General features: G+C 39.7%; 1 protein-coding gene across 5 annotated transcripts in view; it reads right to left on the bottom strand.

Moving 5' to 3' along the window:
* ATOSA (atos homolog A) overlaps positions 1 to 18,704 on the bottom strand; it is a 47,693-nt gene that overhangs the window by 12,119 nt on the left and 16,870 nt on the right. For 2 of the 5 annotated variants that reach the window (XM_064668763.1, XM_064668762.1), the window contains exons 2-6: positions 4,819 to 5,003; positions 3,784 to 3,986; positions 3,234 to 3,359; positions 1,110 to 2,961; positions 310 to 426 (exon numbers count right to left, since the gene is read on the bottom strand). In XM_064668763.1, the coding sequence (XP_064524833.1) occupies positions 310 to 426; positions 1,110 to 2,961; positions 3,234 to 3,359; positions 3,784 to 3,986; positions 4,819 to 5,003 (2,483 nt within the window). Of the gene's footprint in view, positions 1 to 309; positions 427 to 1,109; positions 2,962 to 3,233; positions 3,360 to 3,783; positions 3,987 to 4,818; positions 5,004 to 12,602; positions 12,620 to 16,190; positions 16,208 to 17,174; positions 17,193 to 18,704 lie in introns of those variants that run through there. The other 3 variants (XM_064668766.1, XM_064668765.1, XM_064668764.1) reach the window with 3 other exon arrangements.

Raw genomic sequence — 18,704 nt, 5'->3', positions numbered from 1 at the left:
TGTGCTCTAAAATAGCATTAAAGCATTTTTTTCTATGGATTTTTCTAATGCCATCTTTCGTTAATCTTGATCGGATCTCAACAACTACCTCTTTAATATTTTCTTTTCCAAAATTATTGTTCAGCTTCATTTAAGTGTTAACTCTTACTTAAGTGTTAATTTCCACTCAAAAGAGTATTATTCACTGTGACACAAAGTAAGGACACACACTTCACCTAAGTATTTTGTCAAATTTTATACCATACACAGACATTATAATAACAAAATACTCCCTTTCTCAGTTAAAAGATAATTTCAACAATAACTTACAGGACTTGAAAGCAGAGGCAGCCCAGTTCTGGGATGAAAAGCCCTGGTTGAAGTTCCATCCAGGGATCGAAAATTATGCTTCCGCCACGTATTTGTGTGTTTTAGAGATGGTGCCTTCTGTCACCAAAACAAATTTACTCAGGTTATCAATGGGATATTTCAATGGCCCATCATGATAATGCTTGCTGTAACAGAGAAGACTCCTGCCCCAGGTGGATCTGCATCACACCAGCACGTAATGAAACATTCAGTATAAATTCCCCTTGACTCAATCTACAACTACACAGACTGCTCACTAAAGATCACATACCATACTCAGACACTGGTGTATTTACAAAAAAACAGGATGCCTACCAACCTATGGAAACTGTCATTTGTAACACTATCAACCACGACCAGAGTAAAACCCTGTTCTTCTCAATGTTACACTTATGAAGGTGTAGGGGAGGCACTACCGACCAAGCTACAGAATCACACAAAATCACTTAGGTTGGAAAAGACCTCCAAGATCACCGAGTCCAACCTCTGACTGATCACCTTGTCAACTAGACCATGGCACTGGTCATTTCTTGAGCACCTCCAGGGACAGTGACTCTGTCACCTGCCTGGGGAGTCCATTCCAATGCTTAACCCTTCCTGTGAAGAAATTCTTCCTGAGTTACTTCAGACCAAGAAGACAATAGTAACATACTGCTTCCTACAAGATCAGCTTAAATCCCTCTTCATATTGGTCCTTAGAAGATACAGGGTACAAGCTATCTGACAGCTACAGGAATTAGTCTCTTCCCCCACGTATTTACCTGTATGTCTGGGTTCTTCTGCCGCTCACACTTTACTACATTGTCATCTGTAGGTTTCTTCTGAGAAGTGCTTTGAAAATCGAGGCCTGTTGGGTCTTCATTCTCATCATGTGCAGTTTTTGTTTTATCTTGTTTGGTTTTGCTTTTGAAACTGTCATGGTCTTTACTTAAATAATTTTCAATACTAATAAGCTGAGTATTTTGCTCATAAATATTTGGGTTTTTTGAGTCTTTATCTAAACACTTGAGATCATTTTTGTGCAAAGAGTCAGATACCGGCATCACGTTTGCTTTTTTTGTACCTTCAAGTATTCTGCATTTATCTATCTGTAAATTGTTAAAACTGTCTGTGCCATTGTTCTCACAAACAACTGTTCTTTCTTTAAGTTTATTTGTGCAAATCTGTTCATCAATGCTGCTGGAATTTGAACTCTGTTTAACTCTATTGGTTATCTGGTCTTTCTGTGCATAACCAGAATGTACTGTTTCCAATTTATCTGGAAATTCAGACTTATTTTCTTTAATACATGATGATGATGTGTGAATGTTACTAAATGCATGAGAAGTTTTATTTGGAGTCTGATGAAATGCATTTTGGACAGCTTCACTGGGTTTTGCTAAAACCAATTTTCTTCTTGCTTGGAGTTTCAGAGAAGTCTTCGATTCTCCATCAAACCTAGAAGGACTGATGGGAGTATCAGGTGTCTTTGTCCCTGATTTACTGCTGTCTTCTAACAAAGAAAAATTGGATTTAGCAAAAGAAACAGAAGACGGCTCCTTGCCTTTCTTCAGCAAATTTTCATCCTCATATGTACTTCGGAAAATTTTTGAAGTAACTGGACTCGCCTCGTGCACTTTGAATGGACGTCCAGCAACATGAGAAGTAGCTGGATCACAATGAATCAAGTGTTGGGCAATCCTTGCTATCACCTCCTGCCGCTCCTGGAGCAGAGAATCGATCAGGGGATTACTCTCTCCTGCCGACTGACGGCCACAGTGGTTCATTGGAACACGGGCATCGAGCAGTGTGACCTCTGGTACTGCTCTAGTTTTGCCTTCACCACCATCTTCTTGTATTGCATTGTCTAAGTTGGCAGTAGGAACAGGGGAGGTCTCCTTGCCTTTCCTTGGCAAGTTCTCATCTTCATAAGTACTCCGAAAAGCTTTTGGTGTAGGCGAGATGTTCTCATGTGTGTTGAACGGACGTCCAGCAACAACTGGTGAAGTAGCTGGATCACAGTGAATCAAGTGCTGAGCAATCCTTGCAATGACCTCTTGTCGCTCTTGAAGTAAAGAGCCTATCAAAGGATTGGTTTCTCCTGTGGGCTGATGAGAGCAATGACTATTTGAAACACGGGAATCAACTAGAGAAAAGGATTTCAAAGTTCTGACCGGTGTTTCATGAGATTGTGTCTTACTGTCTGCTGTAGCATTATAGCACTGAACTTTAGACTGCGATGCCCCGAAGTCAGATCCAAGTCTGGTAGATGGATAAAGTTTTAAATTTCTGATAGATGTAGTAAATTCAGGCATCTTTTTTCCATTAAGTAGGCCTTCAGATGTCCTTGTCCACGTCTGTTTCCCACGGAAACACTGCGGACTGGAAGTACTGCCTTGCTGTGCGGCACTGGAGTCACTGTGCTGATGTAACTTGCGCTCCTGCATTCGCTTTTCATAAAAGCTGAGGTTGGTGTGGATACTGCAGGTCAAAACTGGGTAGTTCGATTGTCTGGGCAAGGACTGGACGCTGACTCTCAAGGCCACATTGTGAGAAACATTAGGAACAGGAAAGACATGCTCAGTGGGTGTCTGGGAGAACGTCCATTGCAAGTCCACATCTGCAGCGCTCACCCTGAAACAATACAGAAGGGCATTTACAGAAATTGCTAAATGAAGAGTCTTTAATTATCTACTTCACAACACAAATGTCTAAGAAAAAGCACTAGAGACATCAGCAACTGCTGTACTTTGCAAGGTTTATGAATCCTATAAAACTGCCAAAGTACCAGGCCAACAACATGGCACCTTCTAAAAACAAACAGGAAAACAGGAGAGAAGAATGATTTTGAGACAAGCTGCAACAATCTGCAAACAACAAATGAGTTTTTTCCGTTCTGGGCATACCTGTACAGGATGTTTCGGGGAACAGCACCATGTGAAACACTCAGCCACGCGCTCAGCTGAGAGAAGAAAACAAAGGAGCGAACTGCCAGCAAAAGGGTTTTCTCCTCAATAAATCTATCTCCACTCCTAAGACATTTAAGGAGAAATACATGGACATTGGTCAGAATATTCAGAGAACTATTAGAACTAGAACACTCTCAGATCTTCGGCCGGAAATGAGACACAGCTGAATCAAGCAAAACAATGAAGTTTGGAAGATTTCAGAGCCTGATTTGTTTTTATCCACATAAGAATTTACACCACTTAACATAACAAAAGTTAAATGTATTAAAAGGACAGTTTTCAGCTAGGAGCTTTTCATACTCTGCATTGCACAATGTGCACTGCAGAAAGTCTGAACACAGGAAGACAGATTTCACTAGTAAACGGTGGTTTTCTTACATCAGTCCTCATGGCAAAGGGCCAGTTCAAAACTACTAACCCATTACTTTAAGAACTTAAACATGACAAGATTCTTGCAACTATCAGCTAATCCTAATATCCAACTTACTGTCGAGGAACTGGCTCCAAAATCCACCTTTCTAAGAGCAATGCATCTTGTTTGATTGCAGGATCATTTAAATCATTCCCCTCGGTGGTGGGCCCTTCATCACTATAGCAACAGTCTGGAAGTAGCATCACTTCTACCATGATTGGAATATTGTTCTTCCACAGTAGCATAACCTCTGATCTGGTTCGCCTGGCCTGACGACACTGAGGGAAAGAAAAATGTCAACATACACAAGCCATAAAAATACTAGCCAGATTTAAATCTAATTTAAAAGCATATTCCAAAGTCCTAGAAAAGGGTAAGGGTTGAATTGTGTAAATCAGGCTCCACCAAATCAGAGATAGGATGCCAGAGCTATTAAATGAAAAATAATTAACAAATCTTTCACGGCTGCCATTTGAGCAACTTCTGCAGAAAATTAAAAAAGCTCATAAAAATACATTTCCCCAACCACTACACTTTGCTACCTTGTAGCTTTCTCTCCACAAGGCATCTTCTTGGATAGACACACTCAAGCAGTATCTTTATAAATTCTGTGTCTTGGAGCAGGCTAACTTCTGCATGAATATCTCAAATTCCCACAGGACTTAAGAACTTTTATTTGAGAGATGGGATGCTCCGACCTTACTCCCAAACAAACTGGCTAAATTTGATGTGCTTGTGTTTTTTGGATCACTAACTTTTCAAGAACACCTAGAAAAGCAAAAAGTTAGGCAAGTCAGCCTACATTTTCTCCAAAGAAACCCCAGACCAAGAATGCTAAGTATAGCACTTGCCATTTGCATAATAAAGACTCAAATAGGTACTGCATTCAGGTAGTCGTGCAGAATTTCATGTTCAAGGATAAAAGGCTTAATGATCTCTCATTTTCAGGACAGATCTATTATTAGTAGGATACTGAATTACATACTCCTTTAAATGCAGGACTGACAGAAAGCAGTTGTTGCTCATGTTTAACTGTGAGTGCACTCTGGGGTTCTGGCTGACTTTAATCAAGGATGTACACCAGGACACTTGAAATGGGTCCCACCATACCTGGGCCAGTTTGTCGCTGCATTCATGCTTAGTTGTTGGTGGCTGACTCGACTGTGCTGGGGGGCAGTGAAAGCCCTCTGTCCTGCCCTTGATGGAATACTCTGGTGTCCGACCTTCCGTGATCAACAGGGCCAAGGATACCAGGAACTCCTCAGCTTCATACTCAAAGTATTCATCCAAAGTATCTGCCATTTCAAAAAGACAAAAATTAATGACATCTGCTGTATAACAAGCTTTCAGCTGTTGGCTGACCCTGCAGTTTGTTTCAATTTACACAAAATGAGAGAGGGAAATGGATCTTTTTATCAGACTGGCTTCACTCCCCATAAAGCCCACCACCCCCTGCTCTACCACCACAAAACAACTTTCTTCATCTCATAACGTTGTCACTACAAGCAAAGTTTGAAATACTCTAAAGAAAGCTTCATGTAACTGGTCAATGCACCACATTTCAGCAGAGCTGAGAAACAACCATTTGTGTTTCCACAGCTTCTCTAGAAGACAAAAGGTTTCCTGGGCTCTAGTGGGATGAGAGTATGAATTGCCATTGTTAGTATTGTGTGACAGATGGAAAGAGAAGGCACAATATATAATAAAATAGATTAAAATTTAAGAACAAAAAAAAAGAAATATTTACTTCTATTAGAGAAAAAGTGGGACACAGTGTTCTTTAAGATTTTTACTGCGAGTCCCTCCTGCTGAGAGCAAGCCTTACTTCAGAGGTCCATTTTTAGTTACCATTAAAACACACAGGAAATGTTCCCAAGAAACATACGGGGGTATTCATTGTTTTGTACCATGGTCAGTGTAAACTTGTGCAAAGAATTAAAACTCAACAAGTCTCTGTAGACAAAGCAGCAGCTGGCAATGCTCTTCATGAAGAACCCTGGCACACTCAGTTCCTGCAGTTAGGATGCACCATTTTATGTGTGAAGGGTGTTTTGTAGAGCACCCTTCTCCTCCTCCTCCCTCATCACGAGGATGTCAGACATCACTCAAGAAGATTTAAGTACAAGCAGATCATGTCGTTCTCCTCTCTGCTTTGAAACACTTCAAGCTTCAAAATTATTTAATTACTGAAGAGGTTACAGAAAACTCTTTTCCAAGAAAGCTAAAATACATTAACTTCAAAGTCTATTTTAAGAGCAGCAAAGAAAAGCAGGTGGAGGCAAGGCTGCCAGCAATTCCTTACCTTTATTTTTATGCTCTAGGGGAACAAAAGCACATGACATCTTCACAACTTTAGCTTAAATGTCCTATATCATCCAGCAAAACAAAACTGCCACAGGGACAGAGTTAATTTCTATTTGTGTTTCAATTGCCATGCACAAAATACCTTTCAGAAGTGTTTTTTGTCTTGGCTCCCTAACAGCAGAGCATTTGGCAAACATTGCAGGGCAGACTTGAGAGATCCACACAAGAATGGATGCATGAAACAAAAGCTCCAATTAAATGTGCAATTATCTGCATATGCAAATCGTAAAGTGTGTAAAACCAGATTTTGCATGTACATATTTGCCTAGCCCAGGCTTGTACACCATGGACTCCAGGGCTTACAGCCTATTTTGAGGGATCTACTTAAGGTAAATAAGAGAAATCAGCCCACTGCCAAGGAACTCTGTTCATTGCACAGGAGCCCTCATCTTTACTGACTTTTTTTTCCCCTCCTTTCTACAGGAATGCACTTACAGAGCTGCTCTGGGTGGCAGGGACAGTCTGTAACCAGACTCAGCCAAGGGTAGGGCACTCCTGACCCACACTGCACGTGCCACACCTGCACCTAGACATCCATGAAATGGTGCCAGGTGCTGAAGAACAGGGTGCTTCCAGGACAATTCATCTGGACACCACCTGCCCTCAGGCAGAAGCAAAGCCAAGGGACACAGATGAATTATCCTGGAGGACCCCATAAGGCACGTGAACAACACATTAATTCATCTGGCATAAGTTAAAATGGTCTTTCCCCTGACGGGTGGCAGAAAATGACTAATAAAGGGTGCATGAAAGATTAAAGGAATGGTAAATAACAGAGATGACAACACTTAGGCAGTGATATGAGTCAACTACAAAATTAGACACCTGCCATTTTTTTGTTTCGGCTGAAAGTCTGGTGAACAATAGGCAAGTCATACCTGGGAATAGGAAAAAGGAATTTGGGAAGACTCTGAAAAGGATTTGGATATACAACAGACAAAGAAATAGTAATTGAAGCATTATCTTGCTGCTAAGATGATCTTTTTATGTCCAAAGGCCATGGTAATTTCAATAAAGCCACAGCAGGAAGGATTGTTACTGGAGTATTTTCCCTACTCTGACACAGAAGTTCCAAAAATCCAGAAAGTGTTCAACAAAATCTAGAAAGTGTTCAAATTAAACAAGAATTGTCTCACGTCTAGCAGACTAAACAAAGCTAATTCATCCTTAAGAAAATATGCAAAAAGAGTTCTTTCTAGTTAAAATATTTAAAATCATCTACGGTTTTTAAGAAAAAAGTATAGAGCGCGATCAAGATCTGCATGTGCACAGTAAGATGTAATACCTGAAAATTTACACTGAAGAATTTTAAATGGCAAATAACAGTGAAATAAACATGCCCTTTAATTAACAGCAGTTTACCCCGTGAAGCAGTAGACCTTCTATTATTTAGCTCTCTTTTTAAAAAGATGATTCATATGTTATCGAAATCTTCTGGGCTTGGCACAAATTGACAGATAAATCCTATGGCCTGAGTGCTTGTGCTGAGCAGGTTAGATTTAGGTAAAAAAAACACCCCTTTTTCTTACATTAAAAACCATCTGATACCAAAGTTTATATTGCACACTTGAAGTGCTCAGTGTCTTCACAGATATATATCACAAGTTGGTACAACAAGCCATAGACAGTTTAAGCATGTCCAAATGCAAGTTCCAGTGAATACTAAATAAGCCAGATCTAGTGAATAGAGCAGGGTACATAAATCTGAAATGATCATTGCTCCAGATTCAGATTACATACACAATATTACTTTATGGAAACAGATGAAACTTGCTTCTAAGTTCAATTTGCAAATACTGCCTCTGTTCCTGTATCAGACCTATCATTTCAGAAGCACCCAGTTTCTTGCCTTAAGGAGGATGGAAGAGAAGACCCAACTAGAGAGACATTTATATATTTATATTGGCTGCAGTTACAAAAACACCACATTGTTTCAAAATAAAAACTGCATCATTTTAAAGAGTGATAAACAGCAAGTTTATCTGAACTAGGAAAAGCTACTGTTTTCATAACAGCATTATAAAGACAGGGCCAGCACTGTAAAATCATGTCAGCAATGTAACAGACCAATTATTTGATCTAGACTTTAAAAAAAAAAAAAAGAAGAAAGCACAAACAGCAGTAGATATTGAGGAAATATATTCTCCTATAAACTTGATGTGGCATAGTTTTTTTTAAACTCCACTAGATCTCTACATCATTTAGCAACTTCTAAGAGTTTTCATAAATAAAAAATCTTGTGACTATTGAGAAGCCTGGTAATTGTTCCTATACAACAGACAGAGATGATGCAAGTTGATGTAATCGAGGACAAGGGTGGAAAGACATTTATAGAAACAGCAAACTCAGTGTTCAGTTAAAAAAGTCTTACTCTGTGTGTGCTGCAACTGTTTGGTTTTGTGTATGAATCAGCCCTAAGATACATCATATATTGTGTATAGAATAACCTCAATCCTATAACTTGACTATAAAATATGAGTTATTCTGCTTCATCTCTAGCAATGGAACATACAAGTATATAGCATAAAATATGCATCCCAGCAGTGTCTAGGGTTTATTCCCCTTAAAATAGAAAAAAATCCAGTTACTAGTCACAAGTACATAGGAATTAAAGTAATAAGGCGCTATAGCCCTTTAATCAATACATTGAAACTAAAGTTTATTGACCAGGTGGTCACAAGAGATAGCAGCAGATGTCAGAGTACTCTAGGAGGAAAAAGGAGAAAACTATAAATTTAGACTGAAGCTACTATACACAGACCAAAGTGTAGAACACTGGAGAACTGAAACCTGAAGGCACATCCTTTTGTCTTCTTTTGCCTCTTCACATACCAACCTCAACAAAGACTGAATTTCTACACCTTCTGGACAAACAGAGAAGTCCATTTAACCAGAGATGTCAAAGAGAGTCTTCAATCCCTGTCCTCCCCCATCCACTACACACAGGTACATAAGCACTGGAATAAAGAATACTCACAATTCACTCCCACCCCTTCCCCCCAACAAAAATTAAATTGGCTCACATCCTGAAACATCAATTAAAGTTAGTTATGGGGTAGTAGGGATTCACAAATCCACTTAACTGTAACCCAAGGACTCTCCTAAAACTTCAGTTAATCCATTTATGCCCAGCTGACTCCTTTCCCAACTAGGTCACACTAGTGCAGACCAACTCCCTTCCCTTTCCTATTACAGCATTTTCTGTAGTAATTACAGAAAATGTTTTCCTGAAATACGTGTATTAGAAAAGCATTTAATCTGTTCTCTAGGCTTAGGCAGGAAACAAAGACATTTGGTATCATGTAACCCATTGTGCTCCAGGTGCCATCAGAAGACACATTTGGAAGTTGCTGCCTTGTCCTGCCTGGGGACAGCAAGGCACTGAATGGCCCCAGCAGAGCCTCCTCTGCCCTGTGCCACCCTCCCATCATGACCAGGCAGTGATACAACTGCAGTCTTTCTTATTTTATTGTCCCAGCACCTTTCATACTGCACTGCTCACCACAACTGTCCACCAAGCTCATCCTCTCCTCAGAAAAAGAGCTCATTTTTGTAAAGTGCCTTTCTTCAAAGAAAGGCAAATTTGTTTAACTCAAAGCATCCATTACTCCTCACCTTCCCCAGCTGAGGGCTAATTTCTTCAAGAGTTCATGAAACAACTAAAAATTTCCTTTGAATATGTTCTGTAACAGTCCAGACCTTTTCTAAAGGACTTTAGGTACCCATAATAAATTTTGAAGGCCACCAATATAAAGTAATCACATTTCTATTTCACTTCTTAGGAAGTTGAAACCTGGTAAGCAAAACGAAATATGGAGTGCATGGTGTAGGCTGTTGGGATTCCTAGCTGATGCAAGCCCTGCTCCTGCTCTACCCAGGCTGTCCAGTGGGCTCTGTGGCACGGTTGCCGACATCTGCCCTCTGGTTCCTTTTTGAGAGACTAAAAGCATGGCTTAAGTACTTGGATCTTATTTTTTGTACTTGTAGTACAGGCAGTCCATAAGGAGACACTCCAGTCTGAGAGTCCCATGGCAGGAGAGTCAGGTACACTGGAGAAAAAGGGGCTGCACCATCAACATCCAGAACCCATCACAACCTAGCAAAGGCACTGCTCTGCACTGAAAAAATTACAGGAGAAGCTCTTCTCCCAAAACAGTCAATTCTGAACAAGTTTTAGTATCTTCCTATTCCAAGAAATAGGTTAAAGGTAGTTCCACATTTTAAGAGTAAGGCAGGGATTCAAGAAACTACTGTAAAGGAAATGAAACACAATGTAAACGTTTGACTAACAGCTTCTCTTCTGGAATTAGAAACACCTACGGATGCTTTGGTTAACTAATTCCATGTTGTGCTTCACTTCAAAAGAAAGTTGCCCTTGAATCCCCCAAATTCATGATTCGCTAAATGAGCAGTCATGTTGTGTCTGCATATTATAAACCCATAATTATATCTGAAGTCACACGCTTCAAAAGCTTTGCAATATTAACAGTTTAGGTTTAATTTAAGCTATCAAGAGTTAAAGTCATGAGATGGCCTACTTGTTTCAAGAAACGAGCTATTAGCTACTTAAACTCAAGCAATGAATTCAAATGTAATGAACTGGTTACTCACCTTAACTTAGGGAAAAATCCTATACAGATTTTTTTTTTACCCACTTTGACAACTGTCTCACATTCCTATAGCTCAAGATCTTTGAGCTTGGGGACAGTCACTGTGAAAACACGAGGAGAGCAGCACAGTACATCTTACTGTTACTGTCTCCTTACTTTTTCCAGAGTACCAAACTGAACCACTACGTGATTATCGAAGCATTTCAGCTCTAGGCAGAAAACGGCAGCACAGGAATTTGTATTAGAACAGATGCATACCTGCTATTCAAAGAAAATAACAGTATAAGCTATAAAAAGTTGCTGGATCTTCATAGGTTCATGTAGAACAGGAGGAAATTCGCCCACTTTTGTGCCGTTATGCCAGTTTATAACTAGAAAAACAAAACAAAGCACACCATCTTATAAGTCAGGGGGGAGTTTTAAAAATCAAGACACAGCTACGTGGCAGCTGATGAAGTTACTCCAGAGTTCCAGAGCAGTAAAAATCAATCAGTGCCATCAGCTGCACTCCAGGGTGCAGTGCTGCAGTAACTCCCCTGGTACGTGTGTATCCTTCCTATCTACCGCACGTTCCTGCTGGACGCCTCTCACAGCATCCAGAGCTGATCTCGAGGCAGTTTTACTGTAAATAGAGACTGGTCTTAGAAATGGGCTGGGAGAAAGTAAAAGTACAATTCACATTTTACTAAAACTCATTCAAGTTCAAACAGCTTAATAATTAAATCCAGTTACATTCATGTAAAGCCTAAGTTCCCCACAGTCACCTCAGAAACTACCGCTCTCTCCAGAGTGTAAAAGGCAGATTGTTAAACTGATCTGGGTGTTCCCATCTTGCTTCCTGCGTTTTGGCTGACATCCTATTTTGCCATCACCATACTGCTTACTGAGTCACTTCTCTTCTTCCAACTGTAGCTTTCTATTTTTACCTAAGCAACAACAGTTTAACGTGCTTCTTTTGATTTGTGGGCATTAAACCAGATTCTAAATCCAATATTTGCATTTTCATCAGGGAAACTGGTTTTATTTTCTCCTAACTGGACAAAGAAAAGGAGTATGTAAGAATCACAAATTGTGAAGTAGGTCAATCGTTACAATTTCAACATCTGTATTTAGTACAAGGAAAGCAGTACCTGAAAACATGAACTTTGAGGCTTGTTTCATACCTCGGGTCACCAAAAGTCAGAAGAGAACATGTATATTCTAAAATACAACTGTCCCACTTTATCCTGACATGGGTATATAAGTGCTGAAATGTTGGTATAAAGCTGTAAGATTATCTGCTGCAATCTCTAGCATTTTAGAATAGAAGTATTTAAATAGAATAGAAATATAGACTAGAAATGTTCTGTTGGGGGAACAGAACATTTATTTTTTGCTGATCCCTAAACTAGAGGTTGTATTTGTACCAATGTGCCATAACTGGACAGGCCCTGAAAGCAAAGAGGGCTTGGCTCAGCTAATGCCCTTACTTAACCAATTTTCTGTTTTCCTTTATATTACAGTTTCCTACATTGTGATTACATTAAATGTGACTACACAAAAAAATCTGAAGTTGCACTGTAATGAAACAAAGATGCCTATCAGAAGCAGACCAATTGATTAGTATTCATTCTTGTCTAGCTTTTTACATTTTCCCTTACTTAGCTGATGCCTCTGCCTAAATTAGACTGTGTTTGAACAAACTGCCTGACTTGATAAACCCACCTGAACAAAAAAAAAAAAAAAAAAATTAAATCCCAACAAAGCAATAGGATTTCTAATTCTGCTACTCAAAACTATTTTTCAGGTATTTGTTAATTTCCAAAAGAAAATAATTAGAGAAAACATCTTTTTTTGAATTAGTATGTGGCTCTCAGTATAGAACAGACACTCAGCTGTAACTGGAAGGGAATAAAGGATTTATATTTAGCCTTCACTCACCACCAATGCAATGATTTATCACCCTTGTAAATATGCTGATATAAATTTTGCAGAATTATATTGCAAACAAATAACTGAAATGCTCCTGTTTTAAATCCCACCCTAGTTCACAGGAGGGAGCAAGGGCAAGGTGGAGCTCAGCCCTAGGGCAGCGTCACAGGCAGTGGCACCACAGTGTGAAACCACATCCAAGAAGGTCGGTTTGGGGGGCTGAAGGAGCCGGGTGCCACCCTGGAACAGAAAACAGAGCACACCTGAGCTTACAGAATATGTGAACATTTCTTCCTAACAAGTTTTCTGGGAAAACTACTGACAACATTTATATTAAAATAGAGATTTTCCAATATGAATCTTCTACATATATACGTTTATGTTTTTTCCATACTTCCTTCACTGATGTTGAGGACTTTCATAAAGGCTTCCCCAGCCAAAGGAACTTTGGAGATGAGAATGATGACCATCTTCACTATGGCTACTCATTAACTCAAGAACAAGCTTAGCAGCAACTACATGGCTAAGACACACAGCCTGAAGGCTTTCATCAACTCACTAAACTTTATGTTTGCTCTAAATATCATACTGCAGTGGCTCCAAAGCTGCTGCTTTCTTTCCAAAGGAAACCAAACACGAATTTACATTGAAAAAGCACAAATATTTAGTTAAGCCTCATCTCTTTCTGAAGGCATATCATCCATATGACAGTTGCAGCATTGAATTAGGAAGTATAACTCTATTTGGAAGCCAAGGCATCCCTCCCATTAAACAGGTTGATGGCAGCTCTGCATTAAATTCCAGCTGCGATAGCATTTTTATAATACATAAATAAAAGTGTGTGCCAGAAATTTTATTTGAGGCCCTAAACACAATACAATTCAGGATGACAGACATAAGTTTCCACTTTAATTTGTTTAACAATCCAGCTTGACAAAGATTCAACTATTTGCAGACTTCTGTAATATTTTACACAAAGATTGGTTTAAAGATGGAAAGCAGTAATTTGTGATAATAAATCGCTTTCAGATGTTACTAGAAAACAACAAAAACCTATTTAAAAATCCTACAGTAGGTATTTCAATGCTTATGACAGCAGCCCTCTATGTAAAACACAACATGTTTTCATCTTTTGCTGACCAGATTTTTGCTGAAGTATTACTCAGTTTATCCCTCTGTAGCTTATCATTTTCACAACAGACACAAGTACCTTTGGGAAGAGCATTCATATGGATGTAGGGTTACACGGGCCAAAAAATGCTGGTTTCTAAAATTTCCGCACTAATACCAAGAATTTTTCCCTTCATGGTATTTCATGCTTTATCTCCTCACCTTAAATATTTATTGTGCTTAGAAACTTTGACAATATACTTTCAAGTGTTCTTGTGCTTATTTTTCCATTAATACTGATAAAATAACACTTCTGAGGAGGACTGTGAAGTAGACCTCAGCTGTCAAAAGGATTTTCAGCAAATGATTTCGGAAGAGTTAATGACAAAGGGGGCCTGACAAAACTCCAGTGGGAGCACAAAAAACTCACTGGGAAAGGCCAGCTACACTGTGTGTGCACAGGTTCCACTCTGGTTTACAACCACCAGGCACAAACTGGAATTCTTCTTCCATAAGACCGTTGCAAAAAAAGTAACTGTTACATCATGTGCTCTTTGCTTCAGACCATAGATGGACTTCTTGGAAAATAAACCAGAGAGAATTTGAAAAGTGTTATGTGAGAGTACTGACTCATTTTTGGGTGGAATCAGCAGGGATGCCACAGCCACTGGAGTCAAGGAAACCCCCTAAAAAAAGTACCACGTTGACTTACGGGATCACCCATTATGGAAACCTTTCACTAAGCACTCAGCCCTCAACACAGCATTGTTGTCAAGGCAAGTGAGGTTTTGTAAGTACCAAAATGCTCGGCCTTCCGCACACTCCAAAAACTTTCAAAAGCAGTAGTCAAACACTCTCATCTTCCCACTATGGTCAGGTGCCCAAACTATGTTTTTTGATAACCATACTACTGAGGAAGCTCTTGTATATTGAAAATCTCCTCAAAGATACCTACCAGTATCTATTTTTAATAGATATTGCAATTTCTCAGTTTTACTGTGGTTACAAAAAGAACACAAAAAAACCAAACCAAAACAAAAAAGCCCCATACATACACAAAAAACCCCAACAAACAAACAAACAAAAAACCCAAACCAAAACCCCAACCAAACAACAGTAAGCCAGAGGACATTGTGGGATAGGGGTGGGCAGAAGTCTAGATGGTTTTGGAAAAAGAACCCCAACATCTATGACCAGATCCAATTTTTGGTGAAAGGCTATAAAAACAACCCAGACAAAAAACTGAGGCCTCTCCCATGCATGATTAGTATGTCATTTCTTCACAGGCAAGAATTTTGATCATCATCTACATGGCATGTTTTAAAAAAGTTTGGGGTTTGTTACTTGCATTACAAATTTGGTAAGAGTGCAAAAAAGATGCTATCAGCAACTCACCCGTGAGGCAATAAGCCCTGCACCCACCCAAAAAGCAACCCCTCTCCCTCAAGGACACACCACACTCAATTTCAAATATTCTGTTGTCTTAGAGGAGCCTGTAAAAACTATAAAGCTATGAATGAATGCCAGCACTGTTACTCAGGTCAGCCAATGGCCCTGATCCAGATAAATGAAGGTTAATTTGCTTTATTTTTAAATTCTATAGAAGATGACAGTCTGTGCAGTTTTCCACAGGGCTGAAAAGACCTCATGGGCCAGGAATAAAAAAATCTGCAACTGCCTGGGCAGTAATGAACTTTTAGTTCAATCTAAATCATCAAAATAGTCATTTTACATGTCTAGACCTATTTCATCTGTGCAAGTACTGAACACCTTGATGTATTGCATGCAGGTTTTGTTCCTCTTTGTTTTCATGCAATTTGAAGAACTGACAGGATCTAGCTGAGTGACATTTATCTTGTTACAGTTCAGATTTACTTTAAGATTTTAAAAAACCCCGAAACAATCAGACTAATGAAACTCATACATGTATCTTGGAAAGCACCTTTTTAAAAACTGGGCCCACTTGAACACTGAAATTTCAAATAGCATACTTGCTTGCTTACAAAATTCAAGTGTCTGCTTTCCCTCTCCCCTTGATTCAACCATCCTGCCAGGCTTGCTTTGCAGCTTTGAAGGCTACCAGAAACATCCAGCCACCAGGCACCTCACAGAACAAAACAAGTTTATGACAATCCGAGATGCAAGAGACTCGTGCAAAGTGCCAAAATTAACAAGAGCAAGAATAATAACGTGTATTCATAACGTATCTGTTCAAAACAATTCTCCCTTCAAGAGGAAAAAGTGAGTTCACGGCTGACTGCGCTGCTGCTGGCACGGAGCGAGGGCAGGCACGGTGAGGCCAGCAGGCAAAAGTCTCCCTGCACAGCGCTGACCTCGAGTCACCCACTATCCCCGGCCTCCTCTCCAAGTTTATTGGCTGCACGTGTGTTTTGTAACACCCTGTACTGCGTATTCTTAGAACGTACTTTCCAGAGAACCGAGGGGACAGGGCTCACCCCTCCACGATCACCTCCAACCCAATCTCACCAGCAGCAGCAGCATCCTGCTCCTCAAGATAAACTATCGGTTCATAGAACAGTAAAGGATCCAAACCCCTACGTTCGCGTGCTCTAAAGTCAGGTGACCTGTGAGTCAAGAGACAAGGCAATAAATTATTAGGAAAAACAAAACACTGCGCTAAAAATAGAGTGCACAAGCAGCGTATGAAGAACAACAGTTTTTACCCAGTCAAAGCTCAAGGCCCTCCCCAGCCTCTTTTGTATCTGTACAAAAACAACTCACATAAGCAAAGACAGATAAACAAATAAAACCTAATTTTACTTCCTCCTTGATAATTTGCAAATATATATTTAATTAAAAGTACACATCAGAGGCAGAAAAAAAAGCTGAATCTTGGACCAGCAGAAAAAGTAATAATGTCCAAAGTAAATATTCAATGAAACTTCAATCAGAAGATGTCAGAATTACTTTATTTCAGGGAAAATTGCTCCAAGCTGACTTCAGCTCAGATATGCCAAAAAGTCACTATCTGCTACACATCAGCTATCAGTATAGTTCAGGCAACATTAAGGATTTGCCCACTTGTCAGGTTTAATAGATTTAATAAATTATTGTGAATGCTCAAGTTAAGCATCAGGTAAAAAAAAAAAAAGACCCTCATGAACATTCCAGAATCCATACAGATGACAATCCTACTTATTTTGTCAACCCTCTCATTACCAAAAACATTATATAGAGATTTTCTACTAGAAATCAATAAAGAAAATAAATGTTGTTACTGTCAAGTGACAACAATGCATAATTTTCTTGGAAGAAGACGATCTTTTCTTAAGAGATAACAAAGCAGTAAGCATAGAAGAGTATAGTCAAAGAAATTTTAAATTTCCATTTAGAAATATATGACTACATTGGCTATTACTGTAAACAGCTGGTTTTTTGCAATCACTTATCTTCAAGGACTAATTAAAAACACATCTGAGAAATTTTTAGCACAGAACATTTTATTCTTACCATCTGAATTAGTGGTTGATCTTGAAAGGATCAGAATCTGGCACGGGAATCCAGACAACAAGCAACCTGCCCTCTTTATCCCCAGAAAAACAGGCAAACTGGGTTCACTACACCCTTCTTGCTGGGCTGAATCCCTAGGAAATAGCACCTAGAGAATTGCTTTCAGCATGAGTTGGTTTTCCTCTTGACTATGGAAAAACACTGTCTGAAATCCAAAGATTTTCCTCAGAGACAAATTCCAAGCTGTGATGAAGCTGGAAACAAGCCCTGCCAGTGGGGACCTCTGGGCCGGGCACGGCCCACGTGAATGCCACCCGGGCTTTGGCTAACAGATGGCAGTGCCTTATCTGCCTGCTTGGGAAGTGCCAGCAGAGCCCACAGGATTTCTCATGGCATTCGTCACCAAAAACCAGTGTGAAAAAGACACAGACCAGTTAGGGCCTCACAACCATCCAGCCTCATAAGGAAGGTACGTCTGGGTGTCTAACAGGAAACCCTATTTTCCTGTTGTCTCTTTTGTCTCTTTTATTTTTTTTTTTCAAGCTTTCAAGATCCTCCATGGCTTACCACCATTCCTGTTGTCACCCACTCACTACTGCAGTAAACTGGCCTCTGATTACTTCAATCACTAGTACTTACTCCCCCTGTATTGTCCTGCAGTGGGGAAGAACACTTGATTAAAATGACTCTACTTTCCAGCTTCTGGGTTATGGTGATAAAGGCTTGTTAGCCTGTATGCTGGGAGCACAGTTTATCTGTCTCATCAGTATTATCCCTTTGTTTCCTCACAGCCCTCTGTTGGAAGCCATTGATTTTACATTTGATACTTGCATAAGGTCTGAGGTGAGGGTAGTCTTTTGTTCCATGCTTGTATAATACCCAGCAAAACATGATACCCAAGCGTGACTCTTAATTTGTATCACAGATAACGAATAATAATCTTCAGGAATTCGCTTCCCTTCTCTTTAAGTGCCATTATGACTGAGTTACACACCTGGAGGCTGAAGAAGTCCTTGATCCATCTAACACAGCAATATGACACACTTTGAAAACACAGTTTGAGAATATAGTGGCTTGGTACACATCTACATGAAGTACTTCCTTAATTCTGTAAAGAAGCCACTGGTGTAGTGCAAGACCACAAGCAGAGAGGTACCTGACAAACACAGCAAAAGCTGAGGAAACTACAAGTTCTTAACAGCTTTGATAAAACAGACTTACAAAGGGCTGTTTATGCTTTATGAGAAGTGATCTATACTCAGTAACAGACACGGGTCTTGTTCATGACTTTCCAGATCAAAACCTGCCCTCCCATAGTTTCGGTGCCAGGAAGTTTAGTCTATACCAACAATCCTTCAGGTGCCCTACCCTAAAAAGAGATATTGACACTTCAGATTGAATTTAACTGCAGTAGGTACAGAACTTGCAGAGTATCTTTGCTATAAAAACAAGAAAGAGAGCACTTGGGGTCCTTCTAGCATCCTGCTCACACAGCCAAAGGAAAGCACCTCAGCAAAAAGGGCACAGAAA

The sequence above is a fragment of the Pseudopipra pipra genome, chromosome 12 (assembly GCF_036250125.1).
Source record: "Pseudopipra pipra isolate bDixPip1 chromosome 12, bDixPip1.hap1, whole genome shotgun sequence".
In the NCBI taxonomy this organism is placed as follows: Eukaryota; Metazoa; Chordata; class Aves; order Passeriformes; family Pipridae; genus Pseudopipra; species Pseudopipra pipra.
Note: the sequence above shows the minus strand (reverse complement) of the source record. Positions and strands in the feature narration are given on the sequence as shown.